General features: G+C 41.2%; 2 protein-coding genes across 8 annotated transcripts in view; one reads left to right on the top strand and one right to left on the bottom strand.

Moving 5' to 3' along the window:
- The window catches only part of ABI1 (abl interactor 1), a 32,436-nt gene extending 23,347 nt beyond the window's left edge, over window positions 1-9,089 (top strand). For 2 of the 7 annotated variants that reach the window (XM_053466934.1, XM_053466936.1), the window contains 8 exons: window positions 590-690; window positions 855-995; window positions 1,080-1,180; window positions 1,797-1,841; window positions 5,336-5,512; window positions 6,739-6,825; window positions 7,752-7,937; window positions 8,381-9,089. In XM_053466934.1, the coding sequence (XP_053322909.1) occupies window positions 590-690; window positions 855-995; window positions 1,080-1,180; window positions 1,797-1,841; window positions 5,336-5,512; window positions 6,739-6,825; window positions 7,752-7,937; window positions 8,381-8,556 (1,014 nt within the window). In that variant the 3' untranslated portion in view covers window positions 8,557-9,089. The remainder of the gene's footprint in view (window positions 1-589; window positions 691-854; window positions 996-1,079; window positions 1,181-1,796; window positions 1,842-5,335; window positions 5,513-6,738; window positions 6,826-7,751; window positions 7,938-8,380) is intronic. The other 5 variants (XM_053466937.1, XM_053466938.1, XM_053466940.1 and 2 more) reach the window with 3 other exon arrangements.
- A 2,890-nt stretch (window positions 9,090-11,979) lies between these two features.
- PDSS1 (decaprenyl diphosphate synthase subunit 1) lies at window positions 11,980-18,015 on the bottom strand. Its single transcript, XM_053466944.1, has 9 exons — window positions 17,887-18,015; window positions 17,636-17,766; window positions 16,565-16,706; window positions 15,060-15,171; window positions 14,604-14,713; window positions 14,071-14,151; window positions 13,859-13,972; window positions 13,127-13,207; window positions 11,980-12,257 (listed from the first exon to the last, which is right to left on the bottom strand). The coding sequence occupies exons 2-9, from the start codon at window positions 17,731-17,733 to the stop codon at window positions 12,117-12,119; spliced, it is 879 nt and encodes a 292-aa protein (XP_053322919.1). The 5' UTR covers window positions 17,734-17,766; window positions 17,887-18,015; the 3' UTR covers window positions 11,980-12,116.
- Between the last annotated feature and the right edge of the window lie 2,482 nt (window positions 18,016-20,497).

Here is a 20,497-nt window from a genome sequence, read left to right on the forward strand (position 1 = left end):
ATACAGAAATCTCCCTGGGCCTGTTGGATCCATTTATCTATGTCTGTCTCTAACAATATCTTTTCTTCAACTGATAACTTTTTTTTATCCTATAAGCTAAATTCTTTAATATGTTATAGGCTGCAAATGCGGATATTTTTTGTATTGATAGGCAAGATGCCAATGAGCTTTGCTTATCTTCCAAGCACAATTCAGAACCACAACTAAAACTCGGTTCCAAAGTTGAAGCAACGTGACCCCTGGAGCTTCATTGTAGATATTTTTATCACATACTAAATAGACCCTTGTGAGTTCTTAAAATTATCCTTTTTTTTCTGGCCTTGATCCAAGACTTGGACATACCTTTTTATTTATTTGAACCTTTGAGGGCTCTGAGATGATCAGGTAAAGTCTTGAATATATGGCGTGTCTCTTGATCGTGAAAACAAAGACCATATTGGCAGACGGATGTCTTCCACTGTGATCTGCTCCTCATGCCGTGTCTGGGAATCCTGACATTTTATAGTATTTTAGTTCTCATCCATTAATATTGAATGTTGCAAGAGAGAATAGTGTGGCGCTTATATTAATTTTATCTCTGTTTCTTCAGCATGGAGGGAATCAAGCTGCAAGAACTGGTACATTGACCAGGACAAATCCACCGACACAAAAGCCGCCAAGTCCGCCTATGCCTGGCCGGGGAACTCTGGGGTAAGAAGCGATGTGGTGTTAACACCATGCATAGTAGCATACCGTGTGCTGGGAGAAAGGGGTACACTCCTAGCAAGTTTCTGTGCACACGTATTTGGTCTTATTGAGCCTTTTTGTTTTGTTCTTTTTTTTATTTTATTTTTTTTTATTTTTTTTTTTTTTAGGCGAAACACGCCATACAAAACCCTGGAGCCTGTGAAGCCCCCCACTGTTCCGAACGATTATATGACCAGTCCTGCCCGACTCGGAAGCCAGCACAGTCCTGGAAGAACAGCGTCGCTGACTCAGAGACCAAGAACGCACAGGTTAGCGACGCTAATACATGTATACCTCGCCACATTACAGTTCAGGCCCTACAAATATCTCATTTCTCTGGTTCTTTCTGGCAGTGGCAGCAGTGGCGGCAGCGGTAGTCGGGAAAATAGCGGAAGCAGCAGCATTGGCATTCCCATAGCTGTTCCAACCCCTTCTCCACCAACTATTGGCCAAGGTGCGTCTTTGTGTTTCGGCTTTCATTTTTCTTTTCTTTTTCATATATTGTGTAAGCTTTTTTTTGTAAAGCTCGTTCTAGACGCACACCAGGTTTCTTAACCAAGGAATGCAATCAACCAGGTGCTATTATTTCCATGAAATTTGTGGATTATATGAAACTTTGGGTAGTTCTTTCCTTGTCTTGGTGTTGGACAGTTTCATATATACAGAGAATATAAAACAGCAGGGTAGCAGCCTTTGCCTGACTTATTCAATCATCCCATTTGTTGTTTATCCTTACATACTTGAATACCAGTTTCAGTGTCCCGGGGGGGAGGGGGGGTCAAATAAGGATGCGTCTAATGTTGGTTGGTAGGGTGTGTGTAGGGTATAAAATATATGTGTATGAATTAGACGGGCTAAGTGATCATAGAGTATGCACACGACCACAAAGAGCTTTTGACAGCTCTCAAGAAAAGAAACTTGATAATGTTTTATTCAGACTTGCGACTAAACTAATTACATCCATTTATATGTCTTAAAGACCCTAATGTATTGGATGTAATAATGTGTGTTCCGTTTTATTCGTACGCTGCCTGACCGTATACATTATTTTACTACTAAAAATCCTCCAGGTTTCCCTGGTGGTCCCCCACCTCCGCCACCACCTCCGCTTCCAGGTGAGACTTCAGTAACGTAGACTACGGATATCTTCCTGCATTCATTTTTTGGGCTTTAAAAGGGCACAAATCATTTTAGATACACTTTCCTGGTGTTCTGGATCAATAAGTTTTACTCTCATCTAATCCTTTTTTTTCTTCTAATCAGTCAATTTGTGAAGTGTAGAGGTAGCCATTGGATAGCTTCTTCCGCTGTTTCTGAACTAAAGCTCTAATGATCCTCAGCGTTTGGTTCTAGACCTTGAGAATAGTTGAAGATTCAGCAAAGCTTCCAGTTCGCTACTCTCAGATTGTGTAAAAGTCTTTTTCAAGTGAACACTCAAAAAATAATTGGCTTTTAGAGCTTTTAAGGGCCCAATGTTCCCTTTTTGTGTCTTTCCTTATCACTTAGTCGGGTCCATGGAAAGGCTTCCTTATATTTCAGTCTAATCTGTAATTGCTGTTCTTTGCCATAGGGCTTGGCGCAGGCATTCTGCACATTCCATCAAATTGTCAAATTGTTAAATTATTCAGCCTCTTAAAGCATTTTTGCTTCTGCCGAGAAGATTAGGAACTCCAGCCAACAAAGGAAACTGTTAATAATTTTTTTGCGTGTTCGCTTCACTTAAAAGGCTTTGCCATGTCTTGCAGACTTTCCCAGCTATCCATGTTTGTAGATCTCACATCATTAATTTATGATGAATTGTTACAATATTTATCACAAGTTTCATGTGGTATGCTAAATTCATGCATTTCTCTGCGATGGTTGCATCGTATCGGGTCAGTTGTTTTACAGAATAATTTTCTTGCTATGAAGCAGCTATATTATGTGTATGTATATATATATATTATTATTATTACTACATCAGACATTTCAACACAAACATGGCTGATGGGAAGAATGCGAGATCACACATTAAATGATGTCATTAATGAACATGAATCTGAAAGATAATGTTAACCCCTAACTTTCCTAATGAACTGGTGATGGTTATTGGTTTGTATAATTTTTTTTATTTGTACAAGAAACAACAATTTTGTAGAAATGCCACTAACCAGAGTGGTCGTGATGGACAATTAACGCAACTGAGCTGGGGAATTAGATCACATAGGACAACCCAAGGATTACAAATTATTGTTGTGTTCTGAAGTCCTTGGATTTATTTATTATACCATTCTGATTAGGGCTGCAACTAACGATTATTTTAATAATCGATTAGTTGGCCGATTATTTTTTCGATTAATCGATTAATCGGATAAAAAATGAAAATGTAAATTTTTCATTTATTTAAAATAATTTACTAAACAAATGATGTTAAATACAAACAGCAGAATAAAAAAACTTTCATAATAAATTTCTTGTCTTTATTTCCCAACCAGCCCCCCCAATATATGCACATTTGAGCCCAGGCTTGCTACGCTGCCTCCCAGACATGCCATGCTGCCCCCCCACATATGCCACGCTGCCTACCACAGCACTCCACGCTGCCTCCCACATATACCACACCACGCTGCCTCCCACATCTGCCACGCCACGCTGCCTCCCACATCTGCCACTCCACAATGCCTCCCACATATGCCACGCTGCCTCCCACATCTGCCACTCCACGCTGCCTCCCACATCTGCCACGCCACTCTACCCCCCCACATGCCACTGTGCCTGATACGCCTTATACCCCCTGAAACACCACTCCATCCTCCCCAGACATGCCACCCTGCCCTCCCCACATATGCCACGCCATGCTGCCTCCCACATCTGCCACTCCACAATGCCTCCCACATATGCCACGCTGCCTCCCACATCTGCCACTCCACGCTGCCTCCCACATCTGCCACTGTGCCTGATACGCCTTATATCCCCTGATACCCCACTCCATCCTCCCCAGACATGCCACCCTGCCTCCCAGACATGCCACTTCTCTACCCCCAGATATGCCACTCTACCCCCAGATATGCCTTATACATCCTGATACACCACTCCGTCCTCCCCAGACATGCCACACTGCCCTCCCCACATATGCCACGCCATGCTGCCTCCCACATCTGCCACTCCACAATGCCTCCCACATATGCCACGCTGCCTCCCACATCTGCCACTCCACGCTGCCTCCCACATCTGCCACTGTGCCTGTATCAGCAGGGAGGCAGCAGGGAGGCAGCGTATCGCCTTATATCCCCTGATACCCCACTCCATCCTCCCAAGACATGCCACCCTGCCTCCCAGACATGCCACTTCTCTACCCGCAGATATGCCTTATACACCCTGATACACCACTCCGTCCCCAGACATGCCACACTGCCCTCCCCACATATGCCTTATATACTGTATATGCCTTATACCCCCAGATATGTCACTTCACTGCCCCCAGGATTTAGATTCCCCTAAATTAACCCTAAACTCCCCATTAACCATAACTGCCCCTAAATTAACCCTTAACACCCCCTTAACCAAAGCATCCCCTAAATTAACCCTAAAGACCCCATCAACCACAGCATCCCCTAAATTAACCCTAAACACACCATTAACCACAACTGCCTCAAATTAACCCCAAACACCCCATTAACAACAGCTGCTCCTAAATTAACCCTAAACACCCTATTAACATAACTGCCCCTAAATTAACCCTAAACACTCAATTAACCATAACTGCCCCTAAATTAACCCTAAACACCCCACTAACCATAACTGCCCCTAAATTAACCCCCACCTCCCCTAACTTTCAGTAGCCCAAATATATATATATATATATATATATATATATATATATATTACATACGGTACATATATACACACACACACACACACACATATATATATATATATATATATATATATATATATATATATACATATATATATATATATACATATATATATATATATACATATATATATATATATATATATATATATATATATATATATATATATATATATATATATATATATATATATGTACATATACTTACAGTTAGATGAGTGTCACAGCCATGTGGTTCTGGCCTGGAGAAGGAAGGGGCGGGGCCAGTTGTCACAGTGATTACAGGGAGGGGGAGTAAGTAGGAGCTGCTGCTGTGAGACGGTGAGTCAGACTAAACGGATTATATAATGAGGGGGATTTTTCAGAGCGTTTGCTCTGAAAAAACCCTCATTTTATAATCGATAATAATCGATTCAACTAATCGATAATGAAATTCGTTGCCAACGAATTTCATTATCGATTATTATCGATTTTATCGATTAGTTGTTGCAGCTCTAATTCTGATGCTCTAATTGTGCATTATCAGACCACAAAAATCCCGCAGGTTATATGACCTGCACGATCGTCCAAGAACTAAGCTTCTGTTCTACTGGGAAACGTACCATGACTCTGCTGCTTGTACTTGGTCTCCGTAGATGTTACTAGGCGTAGTTGATAGTATTCATTGGTTCCATTCTCACCCCCTGCTTTGTGTCTCCGGAAAGCCTATAATTAATTGCACTGTACCCTTCCCCTTTGGCTGCTTGCTTCCAGGGGGCGGTGGGTCTGTTCCTGGATCCCAGTTTGGGTCAATGACCAGACAGATCTCTCGGCACAACTCTACCACTTCCACAACTTCTTCTGGCGGATACAGGCGGACCCCCTCTGTGACCTCTCAGTTCTCCGGCCAGCCACATATCAACGGCGGGCCGCTTTACTCCCAAAACTCAAGTAAGATTTTGCCTATTCTCACGACGGCATTGCTTTTAAATGTCTTCCCCGTCCCAAACCCCATCTTTTGCTTTTACCTCCACCGACCCCCCCCCCGAGAAATTAAGACGTTCCATATTTAAAACTCATGTCTACTAGTTGTGACAACTATTAGCCGAAAGGGTTAATAAATATAATCTGCTTCTAATGTCTTGAATTTGTTTCCTGTTACCTCAGCCATGTAGAAGATGTTGATGCTGGGTATAATGGCCACTACTTTATCTCAGTACAAGCCAATTTATGGCATTTAAATAAATCCAGCGTGTACAAATATTTAATTTGTGTGAAAGCCTCCCCTTACTAAAATGTACACTTTAAAAATGTACGATTGCTTTCCGATCTTTGCGTATTTTTTATTTTATTCTCTGACCACTTTGTTACCCCGTGATTACAAATCCTTTGCAATGTTTGTCTGTGTGTTGTGTCGGCCAAAACGTTTTATTTGTTGATGTGGTGTTTTTTCTTTTACCATTTTTTTAAATGAATAATTTATTAATAATCCTCAGCACATAATTATGCAAGAAGCCCTCAGAAATCCTTTGCAGTCTCGTATCTCTTACTTCTAGAGCAGGCGTTGGATAGAAAAATCACAGGAACTCAACTTGGAGGACCCTGACATATAAACCTCTGGTTCCAAAGCAGTTTTTAAAAACTTAATGGGGAAAATGGCTAGCGTCCTATCGGTCCAAGTCTTTAGTTGAAGTTGAGGCCTATTATCGGACCAACACAGAAAAACCTATACAATCGCATAAGCTTTTAGGACCTCAAAGGTTTCTTCCATCTTGTTTTCTTGGCCTTCATAGAGAGCCAAGGGTCAGGTTGAGTCCCGTCGTACGAGGTGCAACGTCTTGTAAGCTGTAGAAGTTCCATGAGAGGGAATTAATGGAGTGTCTTTGACCGTCCTTCTGTAGTAAAGTTTAATATGCGATACACGGGCCGCGTTCTTCCTCCAGATGTTGATCAACCCTAGAAATATCTGAAATGCAGCTAATGCAATGGGTACAAACCCTGTAAGAGAATCGGAACTGAAAATTAGAGTGCGTGAGGGGTGCTTGAGGACTTTCTTGCCATATTTGTGCGTTTTTTTTATTGACAATCTCGTTGTAACTGCTTCTGGTCCTTGTAAACTGACCGCTGCTTGTTGTCTTTTCTCTTCACCATTTCCCTCTCCAACGTGCCGCTTCCAGTTTCTATCGCTTCTCCCCCTCCCCCAATGCCTCAATTGACTCCACAGATACCTCTCACAGGCTTCGTGGCCAGGGTGCAGGAAAACAGTAAGTTCTTCTACTCACCGCTGGAGGGAGCACCACGCCTCACTCTATATGCATGGCTGACAAAATGGCTGCCAAGTGGGCTCTTACTTTCAGGCTTGTTTCAGCTTGCCGTGGAACTATTATTTATGTTTACTGGGGGCAGGAACGGGTGATGCAAGCGCATGGCACTTGTGTTTTGTGCAAAGTTTAAAGCAAATGCTTATGCATTTGGGATTTTAGAGAAGTAGCATTGAATTATTAGGGGAGCCATCACGCCTTTTAACAGATAAAATAAAAAATCCTTTTATGAAAAAATACCTACAGCTTGAGCTTAATTTTGTTATTTTAAGACTAATGAACCTTATAGAAGCTGCAAAACTAGCATTAGCCAGTGAATAACAATCAGCAACTTAATAGATGAGGGATTACTGAATTGGGGGGGCAATCACGTGAATCCTGGTCTTTTATGATCGCATAAAGTGGGGTTTTAATGTGTATATATTGTATATTTTAATCTGTCAGCATGGGTACACAGGATTATCTTTTATTTAACGTGTAAAATTTGGGAAAAGTGACAGATCCCCCGTTAAGAGGACAGATAAGATGGCTGCCATTTTTTTTTTATTGCATACGCAGGCTTTAGGGCATGAGAGGTTGCTTGTCTGCAGCAGCCGATGCATGTTTTCTCTTAACGCATGTTTATGTTTTGATATTTTGTTGCCACTCTTTAACCCCTTCACTCCTGAGGCCTTTCCTAGACACCAGGCGCTAAAAGTCTGTTGTCGCCTCTGGATTTCTTGCAAGACTTGATACCTGTGGCAATACCTTCCCGGTGTTTTCTGGTATCAAGCGGAATCCAAGGCTTCAGATGTGGAAGGGCTAAAATACTTTGTTGTTGGCACAGTGACACAGTTTCCATCCACTTTTTATTTTTCTTTTCCTTTAAGTTGCTGATAGTCCAACACCCCCTCCACCACCACCACCTGATGAGATACCAATGTTTGACGATTCACCTCCTCCTCCACCTCCACCCCCAGTTGACTATGAGGAAGAGGAGGCTGCTGTGGTGCAGTACAGTGACCCCTATGCAGATGGGGATCCGGTGTGGGCACCCACCTCCTACATTGAGAAAGGTGAGTGGTTACACGCGGTCTTATTCTCGTTACCAAATCAGTGCTGTATTTACATGGGTATGGCTGCACTCGGTGCCGAGAGCTCCATAGCTGGTGGTCTTTCAGGGAAACAAATAGGCATGTTGCATTGGCCTGTGGGCTACGCATGCGGAGATTACATTGAGCACTAAGTGATTATGTCATAAACTGGTGCCTGCCATCTGGCTACAGGAGAGCACCCATCTTTGAACATATTGCTACCAATGACTGTGCTGGACCACCTGGGACACCTACAAGAAAAAAAATGGCTGGTGAGGGGCAGCACCCCTGCAATATTAAGAACACGGGGTCCCCGAATGACGTTTATCGCTAGTCTGTGTTGGTTGGTTGTACATTGGTTTAAATGTTCAACACGTGTTCAAACTGCCGTGAACCTAACCATATTCTCTTCTTGAATCTTTTAGTTGTTGCCATTTACGATTATGCAAAGGACAAAGATGATGAGCTGTCTTTCATGGAGGGGTCGATCATTTACGTCATTAAGAAGAACGACGACGGCTGGTATGAGGGAGTTTCCAACGGTGTAACCGGGCTTTTCCCTGGAAATTACGTCGAAAGCATCATGCACTATGCGGATTAAAGATCTCTGCGCCCCTGATTTTTAATATTTTTAAGGAGAACGTACAGTTCACGTACAAAAAAGTCTAATCTGATTTTAAAATTAATTGTAAGAAGTAACGTCTTCGTACATATAATACTGTGGCTTGTTTAATTTTTAAACCTGTTTTGGTGTTAGAGGTATGCTCCGGCACCAAAGACCTCTGATGCATCTGTGCTATGGTGGAATGTCTTCTCATGAGCCTCAAAAGACCAATTGCGGACCTTCCGATAGGCGACGCCAGGTGTTGCCGCTTCTGTATTCACTTCTGCATTGTTGATTTTGATGACCAGTCGAAATACTCAATTGGGGCATAGGGTGTAGTATTTAAATAACAATTTCACAACTCATCTTTGTGCCATTATGTTTCGTTCTTTTTGGTGCCGCATGCAAACTAACACTAAGTTTGGCTAACATTTGGACTCTAGTTTACTGCTTTTACTGCTGGTCGAATCACCTTTTTAAATAATCACTCATTTTTAATATTAAACTTTGTTTAAAGCATGCATTCGGAACTTATGTGCTGAAATATATTTTTTTCTTTAAATCCACAATGCTTCCAATTTATTGTAACATTTACGAGCACTCACGCGTTTAAGGATTGCGTCATGTATCTTGTGTCCATTTTAGTGAATCAAAACAATGGTTGTATGATGTAATTTTGTACTTATTTTGCGTAGAGCCATTTTGAGTTCCTCTTTACCTGATATAAAAAGTACTGTACTTTTCTGGGTTTAAATACAGTATATCAAACCGCAGAAAAATGAATGTTAGCTTTTTGCTCTAGGGAAGTGCATCTTTCACACTGCAGACCCCCATCTCCCTGGTAATTAAAACCCAAAGATTACATAAGGTGTTGGGTTAGAGGTTCATTTTGAAATAATTATTAAAAGGAAGCAATGGCACCTTTTTTCTTTTTTAAATACAAAAACATGGGGTGTAAGATAATGATGTAAATTATGTTGGCAAATAAAATTTAAAGCCACAAGGGGGGGGCATTGGCAGTGTGTTTTCCACCTGATGGGCGCTACATTATATAGGAGACCTGATCAGAACCAAAAAGCCGTGTAAACGTGTTAGTTCGCACGTGAACCTGAATAGGATACAGTATTATCGACATCATTTCTAGCCTCACGCTCATGATCAGAGAGCCGCACAAATTACTTACTCTTGGCATGTAATTCAGTCCGAACCTCCGCCTGCCATTACCTGACATCGTTAAAAAGTCAGAAACATACTGAGGTTTTGCAGCTACAATAACGGAACCCTTGAACTGACTTGTGTTGCTACGAATAGAGGAGGCTTCCTTTAGCTTTGTTGGTAAGGATCACTGATCAATATATATTTTTATGTTTGATTATAGCTACAGGTTAAGTGATTTGTAAAGCCCCCACCCTAAAGGATACCGGCTCCTGCTCCATCTGTAAAGCAGAAGCTCGTCTATACGACGTATAGTGTGGGAACGCGCGGTAAGCAGCCATTATCGCTTCTTACAATTGTTCCCTTCTTCGGCTTTATTCTCGTAAACAAAATTGGTTTGTTTACAAGCACAAAGCCCTGCCGTTTCGCATTCAGCAGCCACTTTCTGCGTAAAACTGATGTATGTGAAAACATTCCTTGATGTTTTAAGACCGAGCAACAAACCAGCACAGAATACAGAACCAAACTGTTAATGTGCCAAGACTTCCAGCCTGGAATCAAAAGGGCCAAAAGCGCCCGGAAACTTTTAGAAGGACAGTCGAACAGAGATGTCCGCAGTAGTCCAGAAACATTTAAAAATTGTACTTTGGCCAACGGAGAGTACTTTTTTTTTTTTTTATATCTCTTATTTAGGGCACTTGCTGAAGTCGGCCTTTGTAATTTTATTTAAAGACTGTTGTGGATACGCTGTGGTCGGTGACGTGGAGGTTGCACTGGAGAGTTACACACCGCGCACACCAATGTAGGTAGATACTGTGTAACGCGTGAACCATTAGGAGTTATTCAGGTCAAAGTAGGGATTTTATTAAAGAAATGCTTTTGCGGTTTTTTTTTTGCAGAATAAATTTTTAACATGACTTAGATACCAGAACCGCCAATATTTGATAATTGTGGAACCATCCCATAGAAATTGAAGGGATTCTATTTAATATGGCGGCAGTTATTGGGTATCTTGTCTTAATGCAGAGCTTTGCTGTGAAATCTTGTTTTAAAACATCCTATCATGCTTTTATTGCTTAAGTTTACTGAAACATTCTGGACCTTTTAAAATGTTTATTTTCAAATTGGACATTCTTTTCATTTGTATATAACCTGTTAAAATCTTATGTACAGTCTTTTTATAATAAACCATTCTAAGTAACACAAGGTGGCAGTGGTTTTTAGATCACAAACAGTGGGAAAAGGTGGTTCATATAAACAGGTTTTATGGATTTTTAATTGGTGATAACATGCACATGTCTTTACACACTACTAGATACATTCATTCATTCGATTTATTCTTCTTGGTAGCATTTGTACAATTAAAACACCAATGTAAACAAGGCTTTTTTTGGCCAGCCAAATACAACACAGACAGCTCTGGCACGTTGCATAAAAGGACAGTAGTAAAGAGAAGGGTAAAACAAACCATGTCTAATAAGCTCCGTGTAATCATTCCTCAATCCTAAGCAAAGAGGAAATGCGGGGTTGAAACGTAGACCTATAAATTATAGAAGAACATTCATACCACAGTCCACTTGTCAGACCCACTGCAAGGTTCCTGCTTCGATGGGGGAAAATATGGGATTCCCAGGCAACCTAACAGGATCAGGGTGGCAAGTTTATACTAAAAAAAATCTGAGGTTACCAAGGGTTAAAATCCAGGTATGTCAATGCTGTTGGGTGTATTGCAAGTGTATGAATTCACTCATCTCCCCTAGTTTTACCAACCTTCATAGAGAATGGTATATAGCTATATTGGTCCAAGAGAAGATGGAGTCAGTAGTTGAAATTGATAATTTATCAACATGGAAAAATGATCGTCACATAGGGTTTATGGACCTCAGATCTCTTCTGCAGATGGGATTCTATCTTTTTCTGTGTTAGTCTGACAAAGGGTATCAAGTTCAACCTTCAAACAAATACAGCCTGTAGGCTCTACAAATCCAAACACTGTGTGGACACAAGTTTTGCTTCTGGGAGAGTTCTTGGTAAATTTCTTTGCAATACCCCAATTTGGAGAAAATACAACTGTCCTAAATCAATGGCCATCTTTGTGCAGAGGTGAGAGTCAGAAATAGCATGTGTGTGTGGATAGATCCTGGGATGGGAAGTCTTTCAAACTAATTAAAACCATTTCTAATAATATGTGATATTAGCTACCCTTCTCTTCACTACTGCTTAGTTTTCTACCTGGTATGGCTTCCTTTGATTAAAAATCAAGCATTAAAAAAAATACAGTACTTTAATGCAGAAAGGAGTTTCGGATCTTTGAAACGGTCCTTTTAGTCCCTCGGCTGTGTTTAAGTGTTGTATGAGGCACGTTTTGGTGGTAGCTGCCAGAAAGTGTGAGACCACGCGTGTCATTTGTCTCTCGTGAGCACAGTTTCGGTCAACTGGATAAGTGCGTCTCTCTCTGGAGACGGCTGCAACTTGCTGATTTCCCGGATTGCTTCGCTACAGTAGCGCTGGGCGAGGTAGGTTGTTTGGCCAACGCCGTCACTCTGGGGGAGAGAAATATATTTATAAAAGCCATTTTGCTACTTTAGGACCAGAAACTGCATTCATTGATATTAAAATTGCAAGTATTCACAGTTCCTGTGTTTTTCGGGGGGTTACCCCCTCATCTCCTAACAAATTATAGTTTCAGGACAGGTGGGTTTTCTATACAGACTCAAAACTTTTTTCACATTTTTAAACGTTATAAATTGGACACAAGTGACAGACAGACAGTATACGTGTGTGTGATTGAGAAACATATCTATATAATAGATCTATATAATATATAAATGCACTTGTACTGAAAAGAAAAAAATGGCTGAGATTTTAGACTGTTCTTGGTATTTACAGGTTATTAGAAGATATGCCTCATTTTTGTTTGTTATTTTTTCTAATGCAATCTATTGGGAGTAAAGCCCAAGAATCCTTAAACTTTTGTGATTTATAATAAAAAAAAACAAAAAAACAAAAAAAAACAAATGCTGTCTTGTAACTCGCCTGGTAATTAGGACATCCATTTATTTGGGCTTGTTTCCTCAACTTTTTATAATTTGGTTTTTCTTTTTTCCTGAATAAGGATACATTTTGTTTCCCCTTTTATCTTACTTTGATGTCCATGCCTGCTGTTCGCAAAGCAATCAGAAAACAGGGCTCTATCAGAGCTGATGCCTCAAAAGAAATGCCTGGACTTTCGTGCGATCTCGTATGGATAGTCCGGGGAAACTTCCTGCCTCACAGCCCAGAACGTAATAGTACGCCCTCTGGACTTTTTTGGATGTACTGTTGAGTCTTTGGTCGTGAAGGAGCTAAAAGGAATAAGAAGCCTTTGCTGATGTTCGAAGGCGCTGCACGCTACATGCCAAAGGATCCTCACCTGAGTAACATACTGCCATGCTCGTTCCACATCGCCGGGTAAACCGAATCTTCTCATGATCATGGCATTCAGTTCAGGAAACTGCACACAAGAAAACGTTGGAACATCTACATATAAATCCCCTCAAACGGTTTCCCTCCTGTAATTTATTTCTCTCGGGTTTCAGAAAACACAGTCAGTAAAACGGAGATAACCATACTGGTCCAAGAAAAGATAAGTCGAATGCAATAACTTTTATTAGGCCAAAACAGAAAAAGTCACATAAGCCTCCATGACTTTTGGGACCTCAGTGGTCTCTTCTTCAGATCAAAACTTTCTGAGGTCCCAAAAGCGTGCAACTCCGTGGGGCAAAAAATAAAAACACGATGGAAACACAGTCTGAATAATATAGGAGCCAAACGGCAGAAGAGGCCATATACATTACAACTGGTTAAAACGTAAGCTGATATGGCTACAAGACAATATTGATATTTATATATTTAGATGTAATGTATGTGAGTTTTACTTTACTGATAGGGTGGATGATAAATGGAACAGCCTCCCAGCAGAAGCGGTATGGGCTAATACAGTAAGGGAAATGAAAACTTGCATGAGAGAGCCATAAAGCTATCTTGAATCTAACACAAGACCAAGAACCGGTCGAGGTTTAAACCTTTACAGCCGAAAAATGGGCAGACTAGATGGTTCTACATGAAATTGTATGCTTATTATGCTTATACAAAAGGGAATTACCTGTTGGCAAGCAAATAAAACTGGACCCGTTGCCAATCCCAGTCTGAGGTCTGCAGCTGCTGGTTTCCCCAGCTGATCAGCACAAGATGTAAAGTCTAACACGTCATCTATTAGCTGGAAGAACACGTAGAGAACATGGTTACGATCTGCCACCAGAGAGGCTTCTGCCACCCCGTGCAGCGAGTTAGTGAATGACATTACGAAATATGTACCTGAAAAGCTATGCCTATGTTCTTCCCGTACAGATACGCAATTTCATGGACCGTTGGGTCTGGACACGCCAAGATTGAAACCTACAAACAAGACAAGACATTGAATTGTAGAGCAGTGCGGTGGAGCTTTAATGGAAAGAATAATCTCAGGTTAAATCAAAAGCACACAGCAGGCTGTTTGTTCTGATCACGTCTGTGAACCCCCGAGGACAGGCGTTTAAAATACCTAATTAACATTTAACTCCTGTCACCAAGAGCTATACCTCTGCCACCCAGCGGCCAAACTCATAATTACACGTTACCCACTCACTGCTCAGAAATTAGTTTTATATATCGCCATCAAACTCTACAGCTGTGTACAATGGGTTATTGATCTATATACTGCCATCATACGGTGCTGTACAATGCTGTATATAGATTAACAGAAATGAGCAGTGATGGGATGAGAATATACATAATGTAATAAATACATGTATAAAAAGGGGATAGTCACCATATGGCCCTTAACTATATAAAACACGGAACGTACATACTGCTTTACAGCTGTTGGCTATCAGACTCGCCGTCTTCTTGAAAGTCTTTTCTAGGTAGTGTGCAAATCTTTCGTTTTCATTTTCTTTGGATCCCAGTTGGAGGAATTCACCTGGACAGCGGCAAATGTGAGAATTGGTAAAAAGAAAACAGATCACACCAGCATAGCTCCTAGTCAGAGATTGTGTCCAATTAATTACATCGACACATTCGGTCCATTCTCAACCCAACAACTAGAAGCACGAGCAGAGCCGTGAAGTAAGATCAGAGCTGGAAGTCTTATCATAGACCGAGCATACACAGGTAATACGATGACGGGAGTGTTTGAGAGTCATTAAATATAGTTTTTACAGTAAACATCTAGGTATTGTTTGCAGATTTTCCATTGACATTTCTTGAGACGTTCATAGAGATGAAATTCAAAATCACACGATATGTGCAAAAATACATATCCTTACCACGCACCAAATCTTCAATGACCTGGGACAGCACCGAGATCACGGTCGTGTTTCCAATTCTAGCCAACGCCACGGAGGCCGCAGACAGAATGAAATCCCCAGCAAGAACAGCCTGAAAGAAAGAAACATATACAGGGGTTAAAGAGGTAGACAATGTTTAAAGCGACAGACAAAACTATAATATACATACATATACCGTATATTCCGGCGTATAAGACGACTGGGCGTATAAGACGACCCCCAACTTTTACAGTCCAAATATAGAGTTTGGACTATACTCGCCGTATAAGACTACCCCTCTACCCAGCGTACAACAACCAGCCAATCACGGCAAGCGATGTACCTTACCGGTGATTTGCTGGTTGATTTGCTGACATATACATACATGCACTGCCCTTACACACACACACACACACACATATATATATATATATATATATATATCTACACATATGCCTGTCCATACATACACATTTATACACTGCCCTCACCACACACCCCTGCCTTTACACACACATGTATATGTATATGTATATATATATATATATATACACACACCAGTATATATATATATATATATATATATATATATATATATACACACACACCAGTATGTGTGTATATATATATATGTATATATATATATATATATATATATATATATATATTTCTCCCCCCTTTGTGCCTTTCTCCCCATCTCTTACCTTATCTTCTGTCTTTTTTCTTCCATGCAGTTGTGGGAGCCCGAGGTCTGGCACTTCAGACCTCAGCTTCCCTGCTCTCTAATCACTACGCGCCGGCTATTGATGCCGGGCGCCGGGACATGACGTCATCCCTGCGCTCGGCATCAATAGCCGGCGCCTAGTGATTAGAGAGCAGGGAAGCCGAGGTCTCAAGTGCCAGACCTCGGGCTTCCAGCTCCCTCATCACTACGCGCCGGCAATTGATGCCGGGCGCCGGGACATGACGGCATCCCTGCGCTCGGCATCAATAGCCGGCGCGTAGTGATTAGAGAGATTGGTGGCTTCGTGGGAACCTCCGGCTTGGTAAGTACCCGGCGTATAAGACGACCCCCCACTTTTAAGAAGATTTTTTGGGGTTAAAAAGTCGTCTTATACGCCGGAATATACGGTACACATATATATATATATATATATACACACACACACATATATATATATATATATATATATATATACATACATACATATATACACATACATATATATATACACACATATACATCATCCAAAAATAGTTACCGGCACTCCTGGGACTTCTTTAAATAATCACGCGAGAAACTGCAGTTTTCTAATCAACGTTTCAGTCTGTTTATTAGACTTTCATCAATAATCAATAATATATATATATATTCCATAGTGTTAAAATTATAAGGAATCAACACAATTTTAGCAAATAACAGAATAATGGAAAGTGCACAACATAACAGTAACACAGATAACTATATATTTAATATAACTGTTCCGAACTCCTCTGTAACCCACCTTTCTCTCCCCCCAGATCTGATTAACAGTTTTCTTCCCCCGCCGAGAGTCCGATCCATCAATAACATCATCGTGAACTAAACTTGCTGTGTGGATCATCTCAGTGATCACAGCGACCGAGCGTTGGGACGGATGCACCTCTCTGCCAAGACATATAAAACACACATATACACGTTACCTCTAACAGGTAAACCGCATGTCGTAGACATAAACCATGGCATGGACAGCTTTAAAGACACACAATGTACAAGCAGGGTAAAGGGGGGCAGGGATCTGCAAATAAATGGGATAATTTGATGGCATACATCAATTATGGAAAGGAGGTTACGCATTACAAGCAATCGTGGTCCAAAGCAGAAGTGGAACAATAGTTAAACCTAAAGCAACCAATGGGATGCTCCTTATACATAACCCAGGGTTTCTATTCTAAAAGATAAGCACCAGAACATCCCGTCCCAAAGAACGGATGCATAGAAGAGATATACATCCAAAACTTGTACTTTTTAAAAGTACATTTGGACTTCCAATTTTGTTGCAGGCAAATAGAAGTCCTTTTTTTTTTTTTTTTTTTTTTTTTTAGCTCTAACCAGTACTTTGGATGCCTCCTTGTATTGGGAGGGAGACCAAGAAGATCCGGCCCTCCTCTAGGGCTTTTGCGGGGTAGGGAAGGAGGACAGGACATATCCCTATGGAGAGTGCCTTGTCAGAAGATATTTGGGGTTTTACGTTCTGCTGCGGCTCGTAATTGAGCTCACAGAGCCCCCTCGCAGTGAAGCCCCTGCATCTTGCTGCTGCTCCCGTTGGCTAGAATGCGGGTTCTGCTGCGCATGTGCAGGAAGTGTACTGAGGAATGCTCTCTGCTTTCAGTAGAGGCTCCCGGGGAGGAGTTAAATAGGCATAATTTTCTAACTCCAATAACTGATGTAATTGTGAAATCTAACTGGCACAGTGCATAAGTGCGATGCATGATATTACAACTCTGGCATCTGAATAGTGAGGATAGCAGAAGATACATATAAGAAACGTATACAAGATAACATGGTGCAAAAGTGATTGTTAATAACTGCTTACCTACTGTTATTGTAATGACTATTGCAAGCCCGGGCCATTAAAACGACCAGCATGGGTCTGAAGGCTTTGCCTTTTCCATCAAAATAATATTCACACATCTCCCTGAGATCCTTGGTTGTTATAAACAGCTCCTAGAACAAGCAAAGAGAACAAAGGTGTCAGGTAGACAGAGAAAAAAGTCAAGAGGAGGTGCTGCCACAATATGGGCGATTCTAAACTACGGGGCAGTAAATCCTCATCTAACCGATCACCTTCTTGATATCATCATAGAGGTTTTTCAAGTCACTCCTGCCAAGTTTGAACGGGTCTTTGTATTTGGCTTCACTGTTGGTCTTACTGCAGCAGCATGTGGCACGCGTCGAATGGAGAAGTCTGGATGGTGACCTGATTAAGACATCGGAAGAATAATTAAACCGAACGCTGGGTTTTATTCTGGGCCAGGTATTCTCCAGAAAACATAAGAATTATAATCTTTACAGGTATAATGCTCCCCCTTCCAGCACCGCTGAAAAAAGGGGGTAAATTGTGGGTATTTTATCCACGTTACTGTAACTAACCGAATACTGAAAAAGAGGCGATATCGTAACAGAAAAACTGGTTTAAAAAAATGTTAAATACTAATCCCGCACAAAAAACATCATTTTGTTCCCTCTTCAGGGTAGACGATCCTACAAATAGTTAAATGTTTCGTTATTATTGTAGCTGCTGAAATATGCATCCGGTTATAAAGTATCCCCAACCTATCCAATTAAAAAATCTGCAACAATAACTCAAAATATTCATTTATCTTAATTAAAACTGCAGTATCTTGAATATTTCTTATTAGCACTTTCAATATAAACACATATCTGTTCAAAAATAACCAATTTGATTGCTATGGTGATGAGGCCATATTTGAAAAGTGGCACCAGAATCATTTTTATATCTATGACCCCAAAATGGGAATTACCTCACATCTGATAAAATATACTTCGTTCAGGTACCGACATCAATTGTGTGTAAGTAACGTAGTTTATTTCTACATAGCATTTTCTACATATGGTTTTGAGGCAAATGTTAAAATATGCAACAAATACCACAAGATGAAGAAATAAGGAGAGGGGAGAACGCAAGGACTATGAAGCAACTGATAGAATTGTGGGAACCTTAAAATAGCTAAAGTAACCAAATCAAACTAGTCGGAAACTTGCCTCCAAAGGTCGCTCGGAGGCTGAAGGAACTGTGCTGAGCTCACTGGCGTACACAAGATCTGCAAACAAAAACAACAATGTATACATTTAAAGAGAGCCGAGATCAGAATATATAATCAGACAATAAGTCACATGACAGCTTTTTTTTTTTTTTTTAATCTTGAAGACACATTATATGCACTTATGATCGCTGTGTGGTTCATGGCACTGCTCCTCCCAGTACAATCCTCCCATGCATTTGGGGTCTATCAAGACCCCCCTCTGCACACCCGAAAGCACTGATTTTAAAGGGGAACACTTGGCTACACAATCAGACCACAGAGGATGCAGTGCGCTGCAGCTTCCTCTGAAGGCAAGCAATTGATTTTTAGTTTTCGTAGGCTTCATAAATCGGATAATAAGTACTTTTATAGGCATTCGTTATCTCTTTAATATTTGGATTTTTTTTTACCAAAATTCACACTGTAGATAGACTGTGAAGCGAGTGAGTCTGCCATAAACACTATCAGGAATCCTTTAGTAAATCATCTCTATAACAACCTCTCATCGCAAAGTGTTGTGTTTGGTCTTAATCTTTATAGTGGCTTCTGGATAAAGGGTAACATTCGCTGCAGGTTATTATCAAACGCCTCCCAGCGCTTCAAATGGCCATAGAGGGGCTATTGTTTCGAAAAGTATGGACCTGGCTGGGGGTATTTAGCATGATTTTAAGGGCCTATTTATACTGTTTCATTGATGTATTTACTAGAAGAGAGGGTCATCAAGGTAAAAAAAAACACGTGTTTGTTTCCCTGCTTTTGAATGGTACTAGAATCATTAAGATATTGCAGCCTAACTTTTCTAAACACATAACATATTTCGATCCGGTCTCTCTTTATCTAATGGGACTGTAAGAAGCGCTGCAGAAACTGCTGGCACTATAAATATAATGATAAATAGCTGAAAGTTGAATTCGCCATTATTCAGAAGATTGCTTAAGGTTCAGGTGAATTTGGCACCACTGATATAAACCATCAACCAGATGCAGCATACTTGGAAAGAAAATTAAACTGTTGGTCTGTTATGCAGCATGTCCTGCACCTCCTGTATATAAGGAGAGGGTGATCAGCACCCATGCCCTGCACCCCCTGTATAAAAGGAGAGGGTGATCAGCACCCATGCCCTGCACCCCCTGTATAAAAGGAGAGGGTGATCAGCACCCATGTCCTGCACCTCCTGTATATAAGGAGAGGGTGATCAGCACCCATGCCCTGCACCCCCTGTATAAAAGGAGGGGGTGATCAGCACCCATGCCCTGCACCCCCTGTATAAAAGGAGAGGGTGATCAGCACCCATGTCCTGCACCTCCTGTATAAAAGGAGAGGGTGATCAGCACCCATGCCCTGCACCTCCTGTATAAAAGGAGAGGGTGATCAGCACATGTGTCCTGCACCCCCTGTATAAAAGGAGGGGGGATCAGCACCCCCTGTATAAAAGGAGAGAGTGATCAGCACCCATGTCCTGCACCCCCTGTATAAAAGGAGAGGGTGATCAGCACCCATGTCCTGCACCTCCTGTATAAAAGGAGGGGGTGATCAGCACCCATGTCCTGCACCTCCTGTATAAAAGGAGGGGGTGATCAGCATCCATGTCCTGCACCCCCTGTGCTCATTCATTATGGACACACTCACAC

This window comes from Spea bombifrons, chromosome 5, assembly GCF_027358695.1.
Source record: "Spea bombifrons isolate aSpeBom1 chromosome 5, aSpeBom1.2.pri, whole genome shotgun sequence".
Taxonomy (NCBI): Eukaryota; Metazoa; Chordata; class Amphibia; order Anura; family Pelobatidae; genus Spea; species Spea bombifrons.